Genomic DNA, 27675 nt, shown 5'->3' with positions numbered 1-27675 from the left:
CCTTATACAAAAATCTTATCGGACAGAATAATTTTTAGCCCCGATCCAGCCTTTCTTCCAAAGGTAGTGACTGATTTTCATAAATTTCAGGACATTGTTTTGCCATCTTTTTGTGAGAACCCATCTAACGATAAAGAAAAAGAATTCCATTGCCTAGATGTCAGAAGAGTGGTTTTGCAATACTTGGAATCTACCAGGCAATTTAGGAAGTCCAGATCACTGTTCATACAGTTCTCTGGAGTCAATAAGGGATGTAAGGCAAGCAGTGGCTCCATTTCCAGATGGATAAGACAAGCAATATGCGCTTGTTATTCGGTGGCAGGGGTTCCTCCACCACTTAGGCTTAGAGCTCATTCCACCAGGGCAATAGCGACTTCCTGGGCGGAGAGGAGGGACGCTTCTATTGCTCAGATCTGTAGGGCGGCGGTTTGGTCTTCACCCCACACTTTCTTCAGGCACTATAGATTAGATTTATCTGATTTATCGGGTGTTGCCTTTGGTAGGAAAGTCTTACAGGCCATTGTCCCCCCCTAGTGGTTTCTTCTCTGGTACTCTCTCCATGGTGCCGTCATGTTGATGGGGAAAACAGAAATTACTCACCGATAATGATGTTTCCTCGAAACATGACGGCACCACCACATTCCCACCCTTTTTTGGTGCTATCTCACTTTTTTCACGAGGGTGTGCAAAAAAAAAAAAAAAAAAAAGGACATGTATATTTTGCATGATTATTAGTTGGTGAAGGTATGGTATTATTATCCTTGTACTAACCAGGGCTCTCTTCGGTCTCTGTAAATCACTGAGGATGAGAGGAGGGCCTAAATTTTTTATACTCTAGGTTTCCTGTCCCTGGGGGCGGGGTCCCTCTCTCCATGGTGCCGTCATGTTTCGAGGAAACATCATTATCGGTGAGTAATTTCTGTTTTTTGTGTGGCTAATTTAACGTATATGACTTCAGATGTCCAGACCACTCTGTCTCCCAGCTGTGTGGACTTTTCTGTTCATGGCTACATTCCCACATTTGTGGTTACAGCGTGAGGCCTAAACCAACCCCCCATGCGGTCACCAATAAGGGTTGGATGTTGCTGATCTTGGAAACAACATACAGCTATTTATGTAAATGGTGCATGGTCTCCCATGCATTCCTCTGCATTTGGGAATGTGGCCTAAGGCTTTGTAAATAAATGGGCAAGAACTGTCACCTGAATGTCTGGATAGCAGGTGAGACCTAGCCACGGAGTATGTGGTTATATAACTGTTCCAGGCATCCGATAAATAATCAGTAGTCTCTGGTCGTTGGTATCTGAGTGAGGCTGTGTTTACACATTCACAGCTTTGTTGCCTTTCTCTACATAATTTAGTCTTGATTGTATGGGCTCTGCAATTCTGACTATCTGGGCTTTGCCATGTGATCAGCATTACCAGGCTTCATCACATGATTGGCACTGCTGTGCTTCTGCATGCAACCGCCGTTGCCAGACTTTAACATAAGATCGCCATTATCAGGCTTCATCATGTGATCGCCATTACCAGGCTTCTTTATGTGATCACCATTACCAGGCTTCATCGTGTGATCGCCATTACCAGGCTTCATCATGTGATTGGCATTACCAGGCTTCATCATGTGATTGGCATTACCAGGTTTCATCATGGGATTGGCATTGCTGTGCCCCAAAACAGCAGAAATGGTGTCTGCACTGATCCACTTACAATACTTCAGCGTCATAATCACATGTGCGGTTACACTCTCCTATTGTGTTGCTCTACCGTATAAGTGTAAAACAGTTCACACAGCGACGGCCGTTTCACGTGTAACAGCGCTTCTTCTGGAAGAAGCGTTGTTACACGTGAAACAGCCGCCACTCATTGTCTACTGGAAAGCACCTGTTGTATATGCCTGTATGTCCTAATAGAGCATCGTTTTACCGTCATTGGTGAGTGCTGCTTTCATCATGCTCTTTTGCTGTGATTGCTGTGCTTCTGCATGCAATCGACATTGCCAGACTTTATCATGTGATCAGCATTTCCGGGCTTCTGCATGCAATCAGCATTACCAGGCTTCACCAGATGATTTTTTTTAAAGAAACAGCTGCAATGAAGCCTTGCTCAAAAATATGCCAGAAGTAAATATTGACAAGATATTAACATATATACACTCATCCGGGGGCCAACTTGTTAGGTGAACAAGCCCTAAGCAGACACTTTGCATGTGTGGATTCTATGCAGTTGATATTTACACCAAAGGTGCTTATAGGCTGTGCCATTGTATCAGAATAGGGCTTGTGCATGTAACTGACCTAGTGTGGTCATAGCCATGGCTACCCGAACTGTCAATGGCAGAAGCAACTTCGCACCGATCAGTTAACCAGTCATGATGACAGGCACCCTTGAAATCGTGCATATTGTGGTGGGATGGCATACACCTTGATCATGTTATGTGCAAAGAACCTTTTTTTGCCATAGGTGTTTTGACTTTTAAAAATCTCTATACTGTGAATATATCTCAGCATTTTCAGATTGCTGCTAGTAATTTTTTTTTTTTGTATTTCAGCAATGGCAGCGTGCACCTACGTAGTTATACTAGTTTTATTGGATGTGCTGAACAACTTTTTTTTGTATTTGTATATGATAGCAAATGTCATCAATGCTCTTTTTTTCGTAAACCCACTCCACACAAGTGGTCCCCATTCTGGCAGACTCAAGTCACTCCTATACTAAAAGAATGCTCAGGGCTATGTTAGCATTATTACGCAGCATTTATTCCCCAAATCCAAATAATTCCAAAGTGTGAAAACATCATTTTATTTTTTATTTTTCCTGTATTTTATAGGTGTATTAATGCTCGCGGTTACATGGCACTAAGGCTGTGTTCACACAATGTTTGCACCCTATGTCAAAAGTATACCTATGTCTCCAAACTATATAATCATTTGTTTGGATGTATTTGCCATTGACTTGCACTAAAATGTATACTTGTAGTTATAACCTCAAAAAAAAAAAAAGCTCATCCGTGTCTTACTACGTGCTTGGTAATGGATCTAAAAGTTTTTGTGACATTTTACAGGCTTGAGGCAGAATGCAATACAGAAAAACACACTAGAAGATTCCTCCACCATCCTGCATCATCAAGTGCCCGTGCTGGATTACATTATATTGATTTGGTATCTTTTATTGAGGTTTGATGTTTGTACCTTTTGCATTTATTATCTTGGTTTATCAACCTATATATATAAAAAAAAAAAATTAGCACCACGCTTTTAAACTCTCTACCGCACCACTAGGTGCCAGGAAAAGTTGGACCCAGTCCTGGAAAACTCGGAGTAAAGGCACCCGGTGCAGAGTGGTATGGAGTACAAAGCAGTCTGCTAATAAGCCAACCTCCGAACCAAAACCAGGAGTGGATTGAAAACACAGGCTATGTTCACACAGTGTTGAAATTGAGTGGTTGGCCGCCCTAGCAAATAATTACCATTATTTTAAAACAATGACTGTTATTTGCCATTAAATTGTGGCCATCTGTAGCCTTTCTTTATTTTTAATCCACTTCTGGTTTTGGCTGCAAAATACTGTGTGGGAACATAGCCTTATGCTCAAATATAAAGTTATTAAAAAAAAAAGGGGGGGGGGGGGGTATCCCAGTTTAGACCTGCTAAAATACACCTGCACATGTCTGCACGTTAAGAGCCTATGGGTTGGTTGCTGTGTATGGCTGTGTCTACACACCATAAATAGGCCGTCATTTAATGGCAAATAACGGCCATTTTTTAAAAAAACAATGGGCGGAACTTGTATAATGATGGCCATTGTTTTAAAATGATGGGCTTTATTCGCCGTTAAATAAAAATGGCTACCATTTTGACAGTGTGTTAACATAGCCTCTATCTGTCAAAAAATGAAAACCTGAAGTACATAGGCTACTATCTATGTGTGACATAGGCCAAAAACAATGAGTGCACAGACCCTTAGCGCCTTGCGGCAACTTCAGCAATTCTGGTATAGTAAATTAAAGGCGCTGGAGTAACAGGCTTTCTCTGAAATAAAGCACTGATCTTTGAAGGTCTCCATTTTGTGCAGCGGTTTGTTAGTTTTGTATTCCAGTATTAACCCCTCTCCACGCTCTGTATTAATGTTGTCCAACTTGACGGTGTTCCCGTTATTAGCGTATATTGTACTTAATCTGATTTTCGCTTCCCCTGGAAGGTCTGGGATTTTGTCTTTGATGTTTGCAGATGACTTTACTCCAAAATTGAGAACCATCATGAATACTTTGTCCATACCATCGAATTCTCTTACGTAGGCAAAAATATTGGCGTCTCTCCAGGCGTAACACAACCAACCCCTGTGGAGGGGCAACTCATTCTTTCGTAGCTTAATTAATTCCCGATACAAGTTCAGTGTTGAGTTTGGCTCTGCCCTTTGAACCTATAAAAAGGATTTATTGTTATTATGATCTGAGAGAGTGCAGAGGATACCCGTCTACACTGCCAGAGGTTTTGCTTGGAGCCTCCGTCACCACATCCATCATTGCCATCAGAATTATGGAAACCACAAAAGGAATCCTACCATATCCCTCGATGAGTCAACAGAATCGAAGGGTAATGAATGAAGGATTCAGCACTAGAGATGAACGAACCGGGTTCGGGTTTGAGTCGATCCGAACCCAAACGTTCGGTATTTGATTAGCTGGGGCTGCTGAACTTGGATAAAGCTCTAAGGTTGTCTGGAAAACATGGATACAGCCAATTACTATATCCATGATTTCCACATTGCCTGATCGTTCTCTCTATTCCACGTAGCGATAATCCGGCCGATTATCGCTCTGTGGAATAGGCCCCTTAAGCTCCGTTCACGCGGAGCAAAACTGGCGGAATCGTACCAGCCTCTGTGAGACACAAGTAGTCTATAGGGGCTTTTGCGCCTCCTCCGCGCTGAAGAATAGACATGTCCATTCTTCCACGTTGAGGGAGGAAACACACAAGCCTCCCATAGACCACGAGTGTGTCACGGAGGCTGGCAGGATTCCACCAGTTTTGCTCTGTGTGAGCAGAGCCTATTAGGTTCAGATATAGATTTAGTAGTACTTACCTCAACATTTACTTCTTCATAGTCTTGGTTGATTGGCAGCCATGTTTTGTTGGCACCACTGAAACCGGCATTTGAGCTTTTATCCCACTGCATGGGTGTCTTCTCTGGCATTTCAGCCTATAAAATGGGCAAATAAAGGTTTTTTTGACCAATTAAAAAAAAAAAAATATATATATATATATATTGTAATATCTATAATTGACGTCCTAATATCCTGAATGGACGTTCTTTTCTGCACAGACGTTTTCTGCATGAACAGCGTTCTTTTCTGCAGCGGTGGCATTGAATTCAATGCAATGCAATGCCGCCCGCTTTGTGCTGACATAATTATTTTAATGCCCGTTATAAAAAACAGACATTAAAATAATTAAGATGCCTATTATTTCTGGATGCTGTTCTCCAAACAGCGTCCATAATCAATAGCTGTTCACACAATGTAAAGTATGGCCGACGGCCATACTTTACATTGTAGTCAATGCTTAATTGATTTTCAGGCACACCCGACGGCAAAAAAATAATGTTCCTGCAGCCAATACAGCGGTATTGGCTGCAGGAACATGCCGAACACCGTCCTGCGGCATTATAGTATGTGTGAACATAGTCTTTGAGTGTAGGCCAGTTCTCCCCAACTTGTGGTTACTGTGACCCCCTGCTATGTCTAGTAAAATGGGCAAAAGGATTTGCAAACCAACTGTCTCTGTTCAAGTTAGTGTTTGACTCCAATAAAAAGCCTTAAACCATGGCGGGGAATTTAAGCCCTGTAAGGATCCAGTACGTGTAAACGAACCCTAAAGAAGAAACGTGTGGAGACTTTGGCTACATTCACACATTCAGTAGGTTTTCAGGATCACATGTGATGTCTGCTATTGTCCGCAATCCACAAAAATTAGTCTGTAATGCATATTTTTTTTGGATCAGCAAAAAAGGGGAAGATGAATATGAGATACTCACTGGATTATATTGATTAGATTGGTCTATGGTGTTATTTAGTGCAGTGTTATCTTGCATCCCCAACTCTTCACCATAGTAAGTGGTAGGGGTGCCCGGAAGGGTCAGCAGGAGCATATTGATAACCTTCACAAAGTGTGATCCCACCCGAGAAGCAATGCGAGAATTGCTGGGGCTTCCCACCTGAAAGAAAATGTGATGCCATGTTAGTCTAGGAAATAAGCATTTTTTTGTTGCCGCATGACCTTTTCTCAAAAAGTCCTCCATATGTATCTCTGGTCTCCCATGCCTCCACATCCCATAAAGTAAGAGGCTTTGGGTAACTAGATGCATTATGCACGACCTTAAAGGAAAAGTCTGGTGGGAATTGTTATATTTAATTTTTGTATTTCCCCCCAAAAGTTATACAAATCCCCAATATACACTTATTAGGGGAAGAGCTTTTTTTCCCTGCACTTACTACTGCATCAAGGCTTCACTTCCTGGATAACATGGTGATGTCACTTCCTGGATAACATGGTGATGTCACGACCTGACTCCCAGAGCTGTGCAGGCTGTGGCTGCTGGAGAGGATGGCAGGGGGACACAGGGCACTGGAGGGACACTGAGCATCCATCTGCCATCATCCTCTCCAGCAGCCACAGCCCACACAGCTCTGGGAGTCGGGTCGTGACATCACCATGTTATCCAGGAAGTGACATCACCGTGTTATCCAGGAAGTGAAGCCTTGATGCAGTAGTAGGTGCAGGGGAAAAAAGTACTTTATGTGCATTTCCCGTAATAAGTGTATATTGGTGATTTGTATAACTTTTGGAAGGCAATACAATACTTTAATAAACATTTTCGCCAGACTTCTCCTTTAAATGCAGTTTTATTGGAAGATACCTAGTAACTACCCCATATGATAAAGGAGCTATCCAGCGAAGGAGAACTGTGGCAAGTATATAGAAAACAGTAAAGCTATGCTTACTCGTTTCAGCAGGGGTTGGCTGAGCGAGCTGTCAGTGCTGAGACGAGGCCGTCTCAGAAGTGAAGGCAGGTTCATTTAATGGGGGACAAGGAGACCGTAGGAGGACACTGGGGAACATGAAGAGGTAAGCATAGCTTCTTTTTTGTTTTCTATATACTGTTCCCTTGCCGGATAACCCCTTTAAGATCAAATTCCCAGGCCTGAACATACTGTCGAGTCAAAATTAGTTGAAGATAGCTAAGAACGAAGTACACTAGGTGTTGCTAGCGTAGGAAAAAAACTTTTTATATACCTATTTGGTAAGAAGAAAAGAAAGTGGGTTCTCCTCATCACTCACTAAACCTGAGAGTGGTGCCAAAGAGCGTCTCTTAGGGCCCTATAACACGGGACGACTATTGTGCAAATTATCGTTATATTGTTTGAATTTAATTAATAATCATTTCATGTAAATGCAGGCAATGGTCAAACCACCAACGAGAAACCGTTCATCTGGTGCTGAGACCAAAATCATTGTTAATCGTTCTCTGTAATTCCGCATTACACATTCGTTCACTAATTGTTCAGTGTAATTCCACTTTGTTCCTTCATTTGCTGGGATCAGATGGAGTAAACGTTTGTGGTAACGATTGTAACTAACGACTATTGTTCTGTGTTAGGGTCCATTTACACAGAAAGATTATCTGGCAGATTATCTGAGAGATTTGAAGCCAAAGCCAGAAACAGACTATAAACAGAGATCAGGTCATAAAGGAAAGCTTGAAATTTTCATCTTTTCAAATCCATTCCTGGCTTTGGCTTCAAATCTTTGGCAGATAATCTTTTTGTGTAAACGGACCCTAATATGGTGAACGATTTCAGGTTAACGATGAACAATCTTATTTATGATTTTCTATGGTTCATAATTAAAAATTACTTAGTCTAATCGGACCCATACTCTGGAGGACCTGTCCTGCTTACTCAGATGACCCACTGTGGCACCGTGTAATGTACCCTGCAAAAAATCTGAATCCTTACTACCATCACAAATCACAGCTATTCTCTTGGACTCAATCTAGGTGATTATCTTATTGTTAAAAATCTGTTTGATCATGTTGAGTTTATCCAAAGTTGACAACCCCCTTTTAGCCAATTCCTGACTAGAGATGAGCCCAATATCGGGCTGTAAAAGTTGGATACAGCCTATGGTCTATGACTGTATCCATGTTTTCCCGGACTCCCTAGGGCTGCATCCAACTTCTTCACCACCGGTATGCAAATGCCAAAGGATTAGACTCGAGCGTGCCAAAGTTGTGCTCATCTCTAGTCAGGAATTGGCTAAAAGGAGGTTGTCCACTTTGGATAAACTCAACTCGATCAAACAGATTCTTGACGATAAGATGATCACCCAGTCTGCTTGCCCTCTAGAGATCCAGATTTGGCTATAAGTAACCGTTTCTGGTCTGGGAGCTTTTATTAGAGCCTGTGGTTCAGGTCCCGATGATGACCTCTTGGTCCAGAGGTTGCACTTAAATGCAGCCATCTTATAACATATAAACCAGGCCTTGATTTACTAGTCTACTCTTGAATTGTTAGATCAGTATACATAATGCATGTAGAAAAGCACATCGTACCATCCAGTGAGGCCACTTTCCTTTCGGCATTGACTTCATCCACAAATCCACAATGTTTAAAACTGAAATTCCTGAGATCTCTTTGTTCAGATTAAACAGGTAGAAGTTGAGTGGAAAGTCGGCTTCCTGGATGAAGGAGTTGCTGTAATACATCATTGTCTTCGCTACAGAACTCTGATCGTTGGACTCAGTGCCCATGAACCTGTGGGAATAGTCCTGTATTAGTAAATTGCATAGAAACTAGAGGACACACATTGCTTTAACATTATCTTGGTTGTGTTACCTGTAACGTCCTGGTTCTCTGCTGTAGGTGTTCATAGTCTGTCGAAAATTACGGAGAATGTCATGCATCCCGACCTGTGTGGTTGTGTAGTCATGATATAGCTGTTCATAGGAGTTAACGTCGGCCTAGAGAGATATGACATAATATTAACCTCTTGCGGTTGATCAGGTGAGTCTAGCGGCCCCATTGGTGACATTGGGCATTGGTGGCATCTCAAGAGACCTCCACCAGACCTGGCATATTAGTGAATGCAGGCAGGACCACTATGTCTGCAACCTGTGTGACTGTAGGAGGACCTAGTGGGCAAGAGGGCTCAATGAAACCCTCAAAGCAAATAGCAAGTTCCTAAAGATATAGTGCATGGAACTCTATGGGAAGTGCATAGACTTTTGTCATTTGCCGGAGTCCGTGCTCCTGGCACTGGAAGCCAAGCAGGAAGGAGTAGGGGAGGGAGGAGGCGTGCATGCTAAAGTTCTATAGGCCCCTTGTAATAACCCTTTGATTCCTGGTTTAGATCCACTTAATGACCATAAACCATACAATGTTTCTTTCATCCTCATATATATAAACTGAAGACACCTACCGGATTTTGTAATTTGTTGACCTGAGGTTCATCTCGGAGGTGTTCTGCTTCCAGGAGGAACTTAGCAGCATCGACTGTAAAGCCATCAACACCTTTCTCCAGCCAGAATTTCATAATATCCTGGGATAAGAAACAGATTTATTTGATTGCTATGGGAACAGTATTGATGGCGACATAATCCGTCCTATTTCCATCTGATTAAGGCTGAATCATTGGCAAAGCACCTTAAGTATGACCAGATATTTATCGTGAACTGCCAAGACATGAAACCAAGATGCAAAACCTTAAACTTCACAATACTCATTACAATAGTAATATTGCTACATAGACCATTATGGAAGAAGATTAGACTACCTTCAAGGGGTTGTCTGGGGTAATGGTGGTCATGTTGCAATTTCTCACATGATTTTTTTTTAATACTGCTACATTTATTGCAATTAAAGGGGTATTGTAAGATGCTGCTCTAACTGAGGGCAGTGTGAACAAGGGCCAGACTCCATCATTACAAAGAGCTACTATCTTTTCTGACACTTAGTGTGACAGAGGAATCATAGTGTATGAACAGTAGAGGAGACTGGTTTCTCCCTGTCCCACTGGGCCTGCTTAACAATTCTCTCCCTACACTATTTTTGGAAGTGTTTTTTTTTTAACATTTAGAACCTGGCAGTAAGGCCTTATTCACACGTTCAGTAAAGTTATCCGTAATTGCCGATCTGTAATCACGATTCAACTTAGAGCACATTGATTTATATGGGGCTATTCACACAGTCTGTTTTAATTTTGATCCGTATTCCATTCTGTTAAAAAAAAAAAAAAAAAAGGACATGCTCTAGTGTGGATCGTATGCAAACTAGTACTATTCACTTTTTACGGAAATGGATGCAAATACGGATTAATTTATACAGACCACGGAGTAAAAATAGCGGGAGGTTTTGCGGTCCAGGAAAATTACTGGATGTGTGAATGAGGCCTCCTGCGGCACTATCTCAGGGGCAATTATGTGTATATAACACCAGTGGGCAGTACCTATGAGTGTACCTCCCGCTGCCAGGCCCAGGTTTTTTCATTCAGCCCTCTTGTTTTGGCGGCCAAAGTTTGCCTAAAGGGCCTGGTGGTGGAAACATGGAGCAGTGACAGTGACCTGGCAACAGTGAGTGCTAGGACAGGCTGCACATTGGTTGTTACCAGCCACCAGTGTGTCCATTCAATAAGTTGTCTATGTAACGTAGGAGAGAATGGGTCCTCCAGAAGGAGGGACACTCTTTGTGACCTTTCTCCGCTCTGACCAAGAGATCAACTTTTAACTCAATATTCCCCAATAGGGTATGTGAAAATTGGTTTTCTAAATACGACCACTTAGGACTCTTAAGAGTCAGTTCCATGCCCCATATGGGCACTGATCAAAAGGATTGTCACTCGTTTAATGAGCCCCTTACATGGCTTAATGTGTAGCCCTTACTGCATGAACAACCATTGGATTATTCATAAGACCTTTCACATTCGTCACTGTAAGCTGCCCATCTCCTGTTTATTCATGGTGATGTGCGGCTGACCAGTGATAGTTTTTAGTGCCTCATCATCCTAGTGATCATCCGATGTGAACAGTGACCGCTTGTTTCTAGGATGATCACTGGATCTTTTACATGGGGAAATAGTTGGCCTGTTTGGACGATAACCCAAGGGCCTTTATGGTGCGTTTACACAGAACGATTATCATTCGAATTTTTGCAATAACGATCGCATTTGAGCAATAATCGGCTCGTGTAAACACAGCAAACGATCAAGCGACGAGCAAGAAATTGTTCATTTTGATCTTTCAACATGTTCTCAAATCATCGTTGGTCGTTCGCTAAAAATTTGCAGATCGCTTTGTGTAAACAGTCTTTCACAGGTTCACCCTATGTGTGAGATGGGCTGAAGCGATCTTAAAACAGTCGCAATAATGATTTTTTAAATGATTTTTCACTTTCGTATGAAAGCTGATTGTTATAAAAACCAAATTGTTGCTTCAAAATCGATTGTTTGGGCAAATTATCGCTCCGTGTAAACGTAGCATTAGACACATGACTATCTCAGAGTCCAGAAGTCCTCAATAGGATGGTTGTAATTTTTTTAAGGTGCAACTCACGTAGATATCTAGAAAGGAGTTAATCACTTCCTTTTACCGAGAAAACTTGAGATTTGCTTAATCTCTAATTTGTGTCACTCATCTAAAAGTTAATAATTATAAATCAGAGAATCTTCTCTTATTGTTTTAAAGGTTCCTTGGACAAGTTGTCAGCAGTCAGAAGTAGGTGTAGAGTGACTAATTTTATAATTATGGCTTAATGAGAAAACCAGCCGGTGTAAAGTTCACTGCTTTCCCGAGTTACTGCCGCACCTATTAACTGATTGTATAAACTGAAGTATAAACTTATTAACCTTTCTCATTTTAAAGCCAATTCTCCATTCTGTGATGGAACGCAGGCAGGTGTAAACAAGGTGTCAACATGTGACACGGGAAAAGATACTGGAAAGCACTGATTGAATGCCATCAAGTCTTAAAGCAGAAGCAACATCCTCTGACAAACAGTTGAATAATCTTGGAAATAATTTGTTGTTCTATTTTTTAAAGACTTTGTGTTATTTCTTTTTTTTTTTTTTTTTCTTCATATACATAACTGCTTTCAAAATTCTTATGGTTGCCCTTAGAAACAGACTACAGTTTTCTCCACTCTGCTGTCAGACCTAACTGCCGAGTTTGTACTGCATAATTCAGGCCCTTCAGCTGTTGCGAAAGTACAATTCCCATCATGCCTGGGAAGCCTTTGGCTGGCATAATTGTATTTCAACTCCCACAATGCACTGCTCAAACAATTCTGAATTTAGTTTTGAAACACACTGAGAGAGTCTGGTGCAATGGGAGACTGGAACTGCGAAAACAAACATGGGAGGTTTATTTCGAATCCTTCTGACCAGGTTTATGCATCCCATGCTATAATGTGGACAGTACAATGAGGCCTGAGGCATATCACTCTTAGATTATAACTTTTGGAGTTCCTAGGCCTTCCTGAGAATGTCCAGGCCTGTCGACATGCAATATGTGCCCTAACATAGCATTGGATTTTTACCAGTTTTTTTTTTTTTATTTCTACTTACCAATATTTCATTGTGTACATCCGGATTGTGGAAATTTAAGTCTGGTTGCTCTTTACGGAACTGGTGTAGATAGCATTGCCTCCTTTCGCTGTCATATTCCCAAGCAGAGTCTCCATACACACTCACCTGAAATCAACAGGCTTAATGTTACTGCAGAAAAATTATGGACTTCTAATAAGAACAGGTTTACAAATTAAATAATTCAGTACACATAAAAAAATTGTCATTTATAGAATGGAGTCCTTGACGGCAGAGAAATACGGCCGAAGTAAAAAGGTAGACCGTACCTCACTCCCGTGGCTTACTTTCAAAACTAACCCTTCCCTTGCACGTTGGCTCACTTAAGCTGGGATGGCGGTAAATTACCTCCCCCTGGCAATATGCTATCCCTGCATCTGCTACAGCGTGGTCCCTCCCTGGCACACCCTCACCTACCCCTTTCTTGCCCTGTGTCCCCCCCCCCCCCCTTTTCTTTTTTTTTCCTCTGTTCTTTTTTCTTCTGAGAACCAGTTTGATTTGTTGGTTAACATTTCTGATGTTTCCCATGTAATGATGCTATAATAACTGGTGGACATAGAGAGCACGCTGCCAGTCCACCGGACGGCGGTCTCTCAGCCTGTTTAGGGTGCGTTCACACCTACAGGATCCGCAGCAGATTTCTTGCTGTGTTCAGTTATTTAAATTAAATCTGCTGCAGATCCGCTGCGGATCCGCAGCAGAAAATAAGCTGCGGATCCGGTAAGTGTGAACGTACCCTTACTCTTCCAGAATGGATATTGTAAATGCTTGGATTTTCTGTGTATTATTTGTCCATTGTTGTTGGACTTTTGCTTGTCTGCTATTGCATTGTTTTTCTTCTCTGTCTTATTATAAAAATATTCTTTCAATAAAATCCTGATTTACAAAAATAAATAATAATAATATAATATAATATAAAAAATGGGGGCTGCCGACTGTGCCATCAGCCACCTATTTTCTCTTCCTGGTCCATATCTGGACAAACAGGAAATGCCTGTCTAGCCAATCGTGGGCTGAGGAGAGTAACTATAAATAAGATACATGATCCAGTGTAGTCGTCTACCTTGCATCATATCTAAGTGTCCACAAAGATGAAAATCTCAGCAATATCTAAGCATGACATGGATAAACTGTATATGGGAATTCTTGTTGAAACTTACCCAGTTGTTGGGAGGGGTAACTTGGTTTCCAGTGATTGTACAGTTTTGCCAAACATAGTAGTCAGTGTATTTATCAGTTCGATTTCTGCTTAACTCGAACCAGTTGTGTTTATTGCTGGTGTGATTTGGGATCAGGTCAATGATTAGTTTGATACCTAATGGGTAACATAATATAGTGATGGTTAACACTTGGTTACAGTCAATGGAATAAGCTCAACTTGTCAATCACTTTCTGTTACCTTTGTCATGAAGAGCGGCAAGTAGGTTCTCAAAATCAGTCATGGTCCCGAAACTAGGGTCAACAGCTCGGAAGTCTTTGACAGCATATCGGTAGTCTTTCAGAGTGGATTCGTAAAAAGGAGCAACCCATACAGTGCTGACATCCAGATACACAAAGTGATCTATCTTTTCCTGGACTCCTGAAAAAGTTTTTAAAACCAGGTGGATGTTATGGTCTTACAGGTTATTTGAGGACGGTTTAGAAATAGATCCTAGTAGCCATTGATTGGCGCAAAACTCGAAATGTTGTTGTATTCTGCTGGACCTTTGAGGGACCATTGATGTGTTAAAGGGTAGGCTCACTAGGGGATCCTCTGATATTTTGGTGGACCTGTCCAACACAGGTTCTTTCCAACCTGGTGACATTTGCCAAACAGTATTTTTATCAGTTTTTATCAACCTCAAGAACATAACTTACAGCCTTGTATGGGCTCAGAACTGGACTTAAGTGGTGTTAACCTCTATTGATATTTAATATGGATACTAACCACATTACAAAACCTTGATTATTAGAGGACTTGAGAAAGAGGTTTAACCTAGAAACGCGTTGTCCATATTAAATGTAGTTTTAAACTACCTACTACTACTCCTATCATTTACTCTGCATCAGTACCACTACAGCTTGCTGTACCAGCGCCTATACACCCGAATCCTTGCTACTTGTGGATCTCCACTGGTATTACCTGCTTCAAAACCCTGATTATGCTTCTTTTGCATAAAGAGTTGTTGTATTTTGCGTAGTATATCATTTATGTGAAGTCCCTAATAATATTTGGAGAAGACAATATTTGAGATATTGTTGAAGATTTCTAACAAGAATACAATAAACCTTAAATGTTTTTTTTTTTTTTTTTTTTTTTTATCCAGTCTTTCAATATATAATGGGTTGTATTTATTCATCCCCTGAAGTGCCAATAGAACCTTTGGGTGAAACATGTTGGGACTTTGCTAAAATATTATTTGGCCTTTATTGTCGCTCACTTTTTTTTAAACTATATGAAGTAAGGCAAGGACTAATCAGGGAAAGGTTCAAGAGTGGGGTTGTCCTTACCCTATATTTAATAATTTGATGAGGGTAGTAATAATTATTTAAAATATAATACTTTGATATAAAAAATCCTGTGCAGGCAGGAGGTGGGGGGAATATAATAGACTCTTATAATATACTTACCTGTCCGCCTGTCTCCTGCAGCTCCTTTTGCTGCAACGTCATGACCCGGCTCATGGATTGCCCGCTCAGCCAGTCAGTACCTGGGTCAGGACACCGCTGCAGTCATCAGCAATCCATCAGCTGGGTTGGGTACTTTTATATGAGTCGTGATATAGCAGGAAGCCAGGGAAGCAGAGGGATGGGTAAGTATACATTATTTACTATGTTCCCCCTGCCTGCACAGGATTTTTTTTTTGCATTTGCATTTGATTGCCGGGGTCCGGGGTGAGCTTCCCCCCTCTCAATGCAGGTCCGGGGTCCGCAGGTCGCCGGGGCGAGCTTCCGGCACATACAGCCAGACAGAGGCCGGAAGCTCACAGCTGCAGCCCCGCGATCTCGGACTTCTTCCCTGCTCGGCGATGATGTCACATCACGTGACCGCCGCAGAGCAGGGAAGAAGATCCGGGACCGCGGGGCTGCAGCTGTGAGCTTCCGGCCTCTGTCAGGCTGTATGTGCCGGAAGCTCACCCCGGCCCCGGCGACCTGCGGACCCCGGACCTGCATTGAGAGGGGGGAAGCTCACCCCGGACCCCGGCAATCAATACCCCCGCCCCAGACCTGCATTTGGGGGAGGGGGGGGGACCAGCCTGCCTCTGCTCCCCTGCCCTCCGGCTGCCCCCAGCCACTCCGTCTCCCCCAGCCTCTCCCCCTGAACCCCAGCTTCTCCCCTGCTCCCCCTGACCCCCAGTGTCTCTCTTCTGCCCCCCAGCCTGCCTCTGCTCCCCCTGCCCTCCGGCTGCCACCGGCCGCTCCGTCTTCCCCCCCAGCCTTTGTCTCTTTCCTGCCCCCCAGCTTCTCTCCTGATCCCCAGCTGCTCCCCTGCCCCCCTACTGCACCCCAGCCTTTCCCCTGCCCACCAGCCTCTCCCCCTGCTTTTCCCCTGCCCCCCAGATGCTCCCCCTGCCCCCAGCTTCTCCCCTGTCAACCCAGCTTCTCCTTCCCCCATCTTCTCACCCTGCCACCCTAGCTGCCCCCTATCTGCTCCCCCTGCCTGTCACCCCATCTGCCCCCCATCTTCTCCCCCTGTCACCCCAGCTGCCCCCCATTTTCTCCCCTGCCACTCCCCCTGTCACCCCAGCTGTTTCCCCTGTCACCCCCAGCTGCCTCCCTTCCCCAGTCACCCCCAGCTGCCTCTCTTCCCCAGTCACCCCCAGCTGCCCACCTGCAGACTAGTTGTGGTCGGAGAAGTCTTCATGATGCTGCACCAGATGCAGAAGAAAGCAAAAAGTGAGCGACGACAATCGGAGAAGACGTCACCTGTGAGTCATTAGTAACTGCACTGTAATCACTTCTATAGTGTGCAGAGCCTGTGTACCATTGGGATCTAAATGGGTCAGTGCATTGTTTGCGGTAGTGTACTGACACAGCCCCGCGGACACTACAGTACACTAGTGCAAACTTTTAAACTGGAACCCAACTACAACAGCTGCAGGCACTACAACTCCCAGCATATCCTGAGGGCTGCAGATTGTCAGTACATGCTGGGAGTTGTAGTTGGGTCCTATACACTGGATGATTTGTGGGAGATCAGAGTACATAGATCTGGGGGGGGGGGGCTCAGTGTAGGGAAGTGACCCCATAACAGCACTAATAGGGGATAGAACAAAAACATCTCCCCCTATATCTTATTAGTGATGTTCTGGGGTCACTTCCCTGCACTGAGCCCCCACAGATCTATGTGTTCTTATATGCCACAACGCATCCAGTGTATAATGCACCTAGGACCCAACTATAACAGCTGCAGGCACTACAACTCCCAGCATGTACTGACAGTTTGCAGCCCTCAGGATATGCTGGGAGTTGTAGTACAATAGTAGAATCCTCTGATAACTGCTGCTGTAGACAGATGTATTGCTGGACCTTCAGGGCTGATGGTTGTCACCCACAGATTGCGGCCACCAGGAGCCTCTGCACACAGTGATTTACAGTGTCCACTCAGAGACTACAACTCCCAGCATATCCTGAATAAATGGAGGGGGTCCTGAGAGTTTTAGTTCAACTGAGGGCGGGTCAGCATGTCGTGTTTCACTGGTTCTATATTGGTGGCCCCAAGGATCATTTCCTCTGGTGGGCCCTAGGTACCCAAGTCCGACACTGGACAGAAGTGGTCCCGAACTAAGACATTTCCAGCCTCCTTCCTACCTCCATCACGTGTGTTTGATGAGAAGAGCGGGCGGCACCCAAGTGCCAGGGTATATACCATGCATGTAACCTGCCAGTGCCGGGGGGGGGGGGGGGCGCCTCAGCATGCAAAGTGCCTAGGGCAGCATGAACCCTAAATACAGGCCTGAAAGCAAGCCGTGCACTTCAGCTGTTGGGTGATTGAATCTTTGTTTGGATGATAGCTATCTCTTCTAATTCCCTCAAGCACGTTCATGCTCAACAGTGGCTTGTCTACTGTAAACTTGGGAAGGGTAAAAAAACTAAACCTAAGACCTCCTACTGTCCTTGCCTAATGATGACTGCCCTAAACAGCCCCTAACCAGGCAGCTAGGTCAAACCAGGGGAAAACATAAGAAACAAAATAACAAAACAGAGACAAAGTCAAATACCAAGCCAAGGTCTGAAAGTCTTCGAGGAGGACATCAAAACCAAATCAAATGGAAATCTGAGGAACAGGAAGAGGTCAGCAGCACAACAAAGATGCTTTATAGACTAGTTCAGGAAGACAAGATTATGGAGATCTGGAATGCCGGGATTGTATATGTCTGACCCGGTGGTCCACTCTCCTGACAGTACCCTTTCCATGCACATTGTGCGCTAAACCGAATGGTGCCTTCTCATGCCCAATTCCCAGCAACCTGTTCCTGTTCCCAGGTCCCGGCAAATGGGCAGATGCAGTGCCACTTTGTCAGAGGAGGATGGTGCTGGCACTGGAAGAGAGGAGTATGTTACATTTACCCTGAGAAGTAAAGGATTGGGCACATTGAGACCCAACTGCTTGATTTTTCTCTCCCCTGACATCTGCTGTTTTGGGACGTTAGTCCTCATACACACCGCATGGCATGAGCTTAAAGGGGTAGTGCGGCGCTAAACAATTATTCACTAAATAACACAAAGTTATGCTCAGCCAATCGCGGCTGAGCAGCTGATGACGCGGCAGAGGGCGGCCGGCACAAGGGACGTTCGGAGCGGTTAGGGCGGCCTCCCAAAGATTACATCATTGTCGCAAGATGGCAGACGGGGGTCGACACGTATAGAGCATTACACTTCCGGGTCTAGTGTGGGTGGGGGGGAAACACGGGGAAGGGGGCCATTTACTAACATAACATACATTACAAAGTTGTATAACTTTGTAATGTGTGTTATTTAGTGAATAATTGTTTAGCGCCGCACTACCCCTTTAAGTAGGGGTACTATGAGATGGGCCGATAATGACTTGATTAATAATGTAAATGAATGCTGTCAGCTCAGAGTCCCCATTGAACCTGGAGCCCCAGCACAGGGAAGTGAGCAGAGGGCAGAAGACCGGGAGTGGGGACAGGTAATGTATTAGAGGTTCATTAGCTGCTGGCCGTGCATCGCTATTACACGTGACCATGCATGGCCAGCAGCCAATAATATTGGTGTCAGACCATGATCATTGGCATCGGCTGATCATTGTCTCTATTACACGGAGCGATAATCGGCTGAATCGATTTGATTCGGACAATTATCGCTCTGTTTACTAGGGTCCTAATTCTTTTTGTATTGCTTGTATTACCATGTTTTTACGTTCCTTCCCTCCAATCACCCCATGGATGATCTTACTAAATGACGTTATCGTGAGTTGACACAGGACATATTTTCAGCCTATAAATCTTTGGCAATATCGGAATAATTGTCTCTGCTATCTTTAATGTTGACTTAAAATTGCTTATTCAAGGGCTCTGGAAATAAGACTAACATCATTATCAAGTCTCTGAGAAGATAATCCAAGTAACATTCCTTAATGGGGACATTAACAACTATAAAACAATAAAATCAACGAAAACCCTGCGCTCCATTGCCATGTGGCATGTGACTACCTGTACTGCACGGACACATGCTGTACTTTACAGCTCTCAATCACTGCCATTATTTTCAGTGCTAACAAGGACAAAGTACACGTGTAATCCACTGGCAGTGATCCCTACAGAATAAAGTTAGTGTATAGCTGTGCTATGATGATAAACAGAACCGATTATATAACACCACAAGCGCACAAAGACCTTACAGAATTCTGAAAGTTGTGCTCAATGGAATTAAATGACCTGCAACGAATAACAACTGATTTGTATGGATAAGTCAGGATTTTATAAACAAACTGCATATAAAAAAAAGAAAAAAAATGAATTGTTCAATAATTGTAGTTTTAGCACCTTAAAGGGGCTCTCTATTCTGGACAATGTCGCCTCGTCTTAAATTAGGCCCTGCCCCCTTTTCCCCAACCGAATTCACTAAAAGGTGCACGCCTCTTACTGAATACAGACGGCTAGTCGGCCGGTGTACCAAATCTACACCTGCTGGAAGCATAAACTCATATACTGACAGTAAGTCATAAACTGACAGTAAGTGTTTAATATCCCTATAGCACCACCATAAAAGAAATATATAGGAATATTACACAGTTTCCAGACAAGGATGGGTTCAAAATACGTTTTTGCAATCCGCTTTTTTTTAGTCAATTTTTGCAAAAACAGGATGAAAAACTGGATGGACAAATGGATGCATTTGTGTGCATCTGTTTTGATCCATTTTTCCATTGACTTCCATTATTAAAAAAAAAAAACGGATCAAAACGCATCCTTTTTTTAATGTACACAAAAATAAGGCTAGGTATGGCAATCAACAAGCTTTAAGGCTGTGGAAATACATAAAGAATTTCCACAGCCTTAAACCCATGAGAGGGGGGGATTATACTTACCACTCCGGGTCTTCTATCTATCTTTATTATCGCCGCTCCGCCAATCTGCAGTTGCAGTGTGTCCGATCTTAGCTGCTGATTGGCTGAACGACTATAAAGAAGGTAGATTGAAGGTAAGTATAATTTCCCCCACAACAGCACAGTCTGGTCCCCATTTTAGGTAAACCAGGTACCAGCCGCTCAGCCGAGCAGGAGGCATCTGGTTAAATTCTCAAGTTTCCCATGGTTTTCAATGAGGTTTGTTATTTAAAATGCTCGACTCGAGTATCAAGCTCTGGTGCATTTTAGTATTTGCTCAACACTAATCATGAACATTATTTGTGGCCAAAATGACGGTCTACCTAAAAGATAGCCATCATTTTCCCATTGTGGGAACATAGCTTATAGTGTATTCTACCTAGCTGTTTTATATGATCTGAGCCTATTGCATGGTTAGATTGTTTGTGTGGCCCTTTGCTTTAACCATTCATCGGCCTCACATCTTTACTTTGGGAGATGTGCCGCAGGCAATCCACGTTCAATGCTGATCACTGGTCCTATTGAATGACCCAATATCTGTCTCACTTGACAGATAATTGACCCAGGTAATAGGGCCTTTAACCATAGACCATAGACGTCAATAGGGAAAATCTTCAATAAATCTACAAACAATCTGCAACATAAAGAGGCATGCTAAGGTATAGATACTGTAATTCACTGCAGATTCTCTATGTATATCAGTAGATTTTCCGTGTATGTTAATTCTTCATGTGGATATTCTGCAGCAAAACAATCTGGGCAAATTTAGAGATTTTTAATGGACAAAATAGAAAATATTAATTCTGGCCACCTTATTCTGACTGTGTGGGCTCATTCTTTTCCCTATTGAGAATCCTGATTTAGCAAACTCCCACCATAAAATAATCTCCATAAATGTTAGAGAGATGCAAGTGGGCAGCTTCCCCGTGGGAGAACTGTTATGGTTGGGCCCAAATATTCCCATTCATTACCATTAGCTCTTATTCCCTATGTTTCTACAGCAAAGATAATAAGAAGCGAATGAAAAATGAGTAAATATTTCAAGCTGAATTATAGAACGTACCCTTGAGATCACCAGAGCCATCGTTGTTGCTGTCTCGGAAGGACTTTGGGTAGACTTGATAAATGGGACTTCTCTGCCACCAGTCGAGACATTTAGGAGAGAGGGCAATGATAGTGATGGTAGCCGCTATTATGGCCAGCGTTGCTACGATGATGAGCCAGAAGAGGATCTCCCGGGTAATCCTATAACATGGTTTATTTGAAAAATGGAGTAGAACATCTTTAGACATGCCAGCATATGGTTTCAGGGGGAACTCGTCTTCGGCAGAATCCAACTTAACCGTGTAGGTTTGCTCTTCGGTAAGGCTATTTTTCCTGCTTTCCGATATTGCATGTTCATCACTCGACTGATCAGCAACAAAGCCATTGTTCTCCACCCCAGTCTTCTTCAACTCGACCGAATTCACCTCTTCCGTCATGGTCTCAGCTAGGTCAGACTGCAGACATACAGTACAGAAGTGGTGATGCTCAGAAAGCAGAGTTTGTCTGAGGTCTGCAAGCACACCACAACAAATTCCCTTTAAATACCTGAGCTTAGGTCAAGGTACAGACAGACAGAATAATACAAAGTTCTGGTAATCATTGATGGTCCACATAAGCATGTCGACCTGGATTAATAGCTGTCTGCAATCTCTCTGTAGTGTAGAGCTGATAAGAAGAATATGCGTTTGCCCACAGCAGCTCGGGAACAAATAGTAAAGTACAAGTCATTCTTGGCAGTGTGATCCATCTGAGGAAGAACAATGGTTGTTTGAGGCGCACACATTCCTGGTGAAGTTCACACAATGGATCCATTCTAGAAATGGATTTGACTTTCAAATATTGTAATTATGAGAGTCGTACTAAGTCTTTGCTACTTGTTTTGCATGAATGCACCGAGGTGCGAGGATCCTGCATCCCATACAATTGTTAGGTGGAGCACACTTTGCACCTTTACCGGGTATAAACCCACACACCGTATACGCAGCAAATACGCAGCAGATGTGATGGTGAAGATTTGATGCTGTGTTCAGTTATTTAGATCTAATCTGCTGCGTATCTGCTGCGTATTTGCTGCGTATCGCAGTAGTAAATACGCTGCATATACGGTGTGTGTGTGTGTTTATACCCTAACTCACTTCCTACATGCTTCTTTGCATTTTGTTGTTTGCAAAAATAAGAAATTCTTCTAATTCCGTCTATGGTGCACTTTTCTCACATTTACTTCCAGACTAATATATTTGATTTTCTTTGCATACATTTTTTTATTATTGTAGCATAATGTGCTGCTTGTTGGGACCATCATGTTGCTGCTAAAAGCTTTTCTAAAGTCTCATAAACTTACCTGACCCCATACGAATAGCATCCTTTTCTGCCATTCAGGTCCTGGCCGCTACTTAGAACCTGGGTACCCCGTTACAGGTTGCCAGGGGGAAAGGACAGGAAGTGGAGTCGGTCTGCTCCCCGGCACTCAATGCAGGCTTAACGACCAATTAGGAGTCTGAAGCACTTAGCCAATCAGGCGCTCCAGCTTGGTACTTACCCCTACACCCGCTGTAGTTGGGCACCCATGATTGGTCTCTCATTCCTTGTGTGTTATATTCCACTTTCCTGTTATCCCGACTTCCGGTTTGTATTTCCCCCTGCCTCTGACTGATGATCTGGACCTCCTGGTATGAACCAAACCTGCATGACCTATTTTCTCTATCTGACTTTCTAGTTTTGACCCTTTGGTGTTTTATGCAGTTTTTTCTAAATTTTCCTAAAAATGTTTTTGCTCATTTGATGTTGACCTGACTGATCTCTCTCCCTCTCCTGTTTACTTATCCCAGAGTAGGGAAATTACAGAATTGGGGACCGCTGTTTAGGACAAATGGTCCAGATAGGAAGAACATGGCTGCTTTCTTTCTCACCTAATGTGACATTCCTGTTCCTATAAAAAAAATGTTTGACGTGTATCAGTCGGTCAATCGGGGTCTAGGTGTTCAGACCCCTACAGATTTCTAAAGTAAGACAGGAGAAGCGCTTGGTTAAATGCTTCACTCCCCGGCTCACTGCGTGACAAGCTCCATTTTTGTGGGAGTGCCTGTTTTATGTCTAAAAAAACATCAATTTTTTATTAAATTGCATTGAATTCAATAGGAAACCACCTGACAATTCACATACAATGAGATTTTATAGCCATAACATACCAGCCATAAAGATAATTGTATGGTGCTTAGGTACTTTGTCCATTTTTTAGGTTGGTGTGTGAACATGACTTCAGAATGTCACAAAGAAATGGGGGCCATGGAGACATACATATAGATATACATTCAGTCCCATAGGCCACCAGCACTTCATGCCGCACGTTGGGACATGAACGCTCAGGCAGGTGTGATGATGTGACATCATCACGCCTGCCGGAGCTTCCATACCTGCAAGGTGGAGCCTGAAGAGAAAGGTGAGCTGCTCCCTGCACAGCCTGGATTAGGTGAGTATGATGTTGGTGTTTATTTTATTGGTGCACAGCAGGTGGGGGCACAGCATGGGGGACATTATTACTAGGGGCAGAAAAGGGAGGGGGCATTTATACTGAGGGGAAAAGCATGAGGGACAATATTATGATGAAAGGCACCCTAGGGGGTATATTATTACTATATGGAGGACACAACAGTTGGCATTACAACTATGTGGGGGCACAGCATGGGGCATTATTACTATAGTGAGCACACAGCAAGGGATATTATTACTATATAGAGGGCACATTAGGAGGCATTACTATATGGAGGCACATTAGGGGGCACTATTACTATGTGGGGGCACAGCATAGGGCATTATTAGTATAAGGGGCACATCAGGGGGCATCATCATTGTATGGGGGTACACAGCAAGGGCCAATATAACTATGTGGTAGCACAGCAGGGGGGGGGATTATTAGTATAAGTAGGCACATCAGGGGGCATTATTATTGTGTGGGGGTACACAGCAGTTTGGGAGCCCATAGGAGGGAGAAAGGGAAGCAAGTTGCTAGAAAAGTGCGGAGCCTAAAATGTCTGTCTGGCAGGTTCTGAAGAGATGAATTGTAGCTGGAAGAAAACGTCACGGTGGTCTGGGCCGGATGGAGAGAAAAAGGGAAAGTAACGTCTCGGATCAAAAAAGACGTCACCTGTGAGTCACTAAATGGCGTTTTTTATATTGTGTAGAACATTATTTAGTAGGGTTGCCCCGAGCTAAATTTTTTTTTTTATAAGGGGTGCCCCGAGGTGGAAGATATAATTATCATAAAATAAATGTATTAAAGTATCTAAAAATAGTTGCAAAAATTCAATAAACAATATGGGGGAGATTTATCAAACATGGTGTAAAGTGAAACTGGCTCAGTTGCCCCTAGAAACCAATCAGATTCCACCTTTCATTTTCCAAAGAGTCTGTGAGGAATGACAAGTGGAATCTGATTGGTTGCCGGGGGAACTGAGTCAGTTTCACTTTACATCATGTTTGATAAATCTCCCCCAGTTTGTTTTCTTTAAAAATTACCTGAATAATGGTCAGAAAGCAGTAAACAATAAATAGTTATAGTAGCTGTATCCATCTGTCCAATAATGTATATGTGATATTAAATGTGACTGGTGATCTGTGTTAAAGTGTAGCTGTCCTTTAAAAGATTAACTTAGATGAACTCTTCAGAGAGGTGACACGATGTTTGTGCGCTCACTGCTAATATTGAGCACCTACAGGTCCTGTGTGAGCAGAAATGGGAAAAAAAAGAAGGAAACTAAAGGAAGAGGGACTGAAGCACCATACAACAGTAAGGTACACTGCTAGTTGCATAAGAAATAGCTGTCCTAATCATTATATAGGTGGTCAGAGAATTACCTTTGTAATTGATCTTCAGGAGACAGACTGGCTAAGGCTGGGTTCACACTGTGTTTTTGCAATCCGTTTTTTTCATCTGTTTTTTGCAAAAAATGGATGAAAAAAAATGGATGCATTTGTGTGCATCCATTTTGATCCATTTTTCCATTGACTTCGATTGTAAAAAACCCCGGATCAAAACGGATCCGTTTTTTTTGACGGACACAAAAACTTAGCTGACACTATTTTTGTGTCCGTTAAAAAAACAGATCTGTTTCTTTTACAATGGAAGTCAATGGAAAAATGGATCAAAACGGATGCACACAAATGCATCCGTTTTTTTCATCAGTTTTTCATCCATTTTGGCAAAAAACGCATGAAAAAAAACGGATTGCAAAAACGCAGTGTGAACCTAGCCTTAGCTTACAGTTACTTATATCCCAGGCATTCTCATAGTCTCTCACTCTTCTGCATATAGCAGTAGCTAACACCTTCCTGACTTCCTGTGTTTTGTCCTGAGTCTCTCTGTTACTAGAGACAGAAATCCCCGTACAACAGGCAGTGGACCACAGCTTTTTTAAAGAAAGGAGACACCTAGTGGCCAAGACTTTAGGACTGTTCCCCCCCCCCCCCCCCCCCGAGGTAAGGATTAATTCTTAATAAATGTATGTAAGAAATTACATGGAGGGAAGTCATTTGCTACAACAGAAATTTATTTACAAAATGAAATAAAAAGTAGAATTGCTTTAGTCATTTCATCATATTCTTCAATCATATTATATAACTGTTAGATAAAAGCTGTAACAATGTGGGAATGCAAAAAAATATATAATTAAAATGTCTTTTGGTCCTTAAGGAATGAAGCTACCTGTATCTGAAGGCAATTATCCGATACAATAAGGAGATGTCATGTATGTAACAAGAACTATATCCCCACATCTGCTGTAAACCTTGACACAAGTGATTAACATTCTTGTAGGAGTCTCAGGGTTCATTTACTTTATGACATTGCCATTAAACTGTATTTCATGTTATACTCAAGTGTTGCTAATCATCATCCTTTTATTATTGCTTTGTTAAATACTTAACCTTGTATCCTTTATAGCTGCAATGTTGTCCCTGTATATCATTATATCTGTGGAATTGATGGTGCTCTCGACTCTGTGCTGTGCTACACATCTCACATTATTAGGTACTTGAAGTCTTGACAATACATTCTTTTATAGAAAGAAAGAAAATGATGACACATTTCCTTTAAAGAGCTCCTGTGGCCTATTTTAGCAAGCACTTGTATTCCTCATGAGATAAGGATTCTGGAGCATCTTTTCTTGTAGCTCTATGATGTGCTGTTCCTCTGTTATTCTTACTAGAAACATATAACTAAATAGCCAATGTAATGCTGCCAGACGAAACTCATCTACGTCACAGTCCTGTCCACTCCTCTGCTGCACTCCATGGTCTTCCGGCGTCTTCTTTCTCCTTCTGCTGCAATGACACCTCTGGCCACTAGGGTGTGCATGTGACCAACTGCTCTGGAGTTATAGAGGCAGCTTGTCACCACCTGCTATTGCCATCTGCCAATTTACCTATTTAAAAAGTCTCTACCTGCCCCTGCTAGCCTGAGCATTGTTGCATAGTTGCATTCTAAGTGAAGAAGCCTTTCTGCGATCCTGCTCATTCTCCTTGTTTCCTGACCTGTGCTTGTTTTTCGGTATCATGTGCTTTCTATGTTGTCTGACCTGCCTATGAAACTACCTGCCATGATCCTTCACCTGTCTGACTGTGATACCCATCTCATCCCTAGGACTGTTCTAGCTCTCCTGCTGATGAGTGGGCTTGCTGACCACGTATTGTAAGCCTGTTCCCTGGTGCCTCGCACTGACTCTGCTACTCACACCAAGATCACACTTGTGGAGCTGCCTGGTGTAGAAGTCCGGCTTTCACATCCTGGAGCAAAAGGGTGAAGATCTAGAGGGCATTTATACTCCGCTCCCTGGTGTGGCCCAAAGCCAATACCAGTTAAATAGTACAGCGGGTCCACACCAGTGATGAGCATAAATGTTTGTAAGAACATGCTACTAATTGTTCGTGTTCACCAATCACAAACAATCGGAATGGTTATAATGATCATTTTAGAACATTTTCAAATATGTGAATACACGCAACTGGGGAAGGAGGGGCATATAATGTATTAGCCATGTTCACTACTGGCATTACTGTGATTGGCTGTACGATTAGCGTCATTACATACGTTACGTACATGCAATAAAAACGTAAAATTGAGGTGAATTTTCTGACAGTCTTTCCTGATTCTTGTGCCGTTCAGTAGGGAGAGTAAAACGAGCAGGGACAGCATCTGAATTTAGTTAGGCAGCAATACTCACAGGGAGGGAGAGCTGACCGAGTAGGGCTTCGAAATGTTGTAAAATTTTTAGTGTATTGAGGAAGAGCTGACTGAGTAGGGCTTACAACGTTGTAAAATTGTCAGTGTAGGGAGGGTGACAGAATCCAGCGTTTATTTCCTATAAGGATCCATTTCTTAACCCTGTAGTGACCAGGTGTCCTCTGTTATAAATAAGATATGCTAATGCTACGTAATTGCTTCGCTAA

At 42.8% G+C, this 27675-nt stretch overlaps 1 protein-coding gene across 1 annotated transcript; it reads right to left on the bottom strand.

Annotated features, from left to right (window-relative positions):
* Positions 1-2788: 2788 nt before the first annotated feature.
* Positions 2789-21759, bottom strand: SLC3A1 (solute carrier family 3 member 1). Its single transcript, XM_069954161.1, has 10 exons — positions 21251-21759; positions 14035-14214; positions 13796-13950; positions 12618-12743; positions 9480-9599; positions 8897-9021; positions 8614-8815; positions 6037-6216; positions 5086-5202; positions 2789-4422 (listed from the first exon to the last, which is right to left on the bottom strand). The coding sequence occupies exons 1-10, from the start codon at positions 21666-21668 to the stop codon at positions 3982-3984; spliced, it is 2064 nt and encodes a 687-aa protein (XP_069810262.1). The 5' UTR covers positions 21669-21759; the 3' UTR covers positions 2789-3981.
* Between the last annotated feature and the right edge of the window lie 5916 nt (positions 21760-27675).

This window comes from Dendropsophus ebraccatus, chromosome 15 (genome assembly GCF_027789765.1).
Source record: "Dendropsophus ebraccatus isolate aDenEbr1 chromosome 15, aDenEbr1.pat, whole genome shotgun sequence".
Lineage (NCBI taxonomy): Eukaryota > Metazoa > Chordata > Amphibia > Anura > Hylidae > Dendropsophus > Dendropsophus ebraccatus.
Note: the sequence above shows the minus strand (reverse complement) of the source record. Positions and strands in the feature narration are given on the sequence as shown.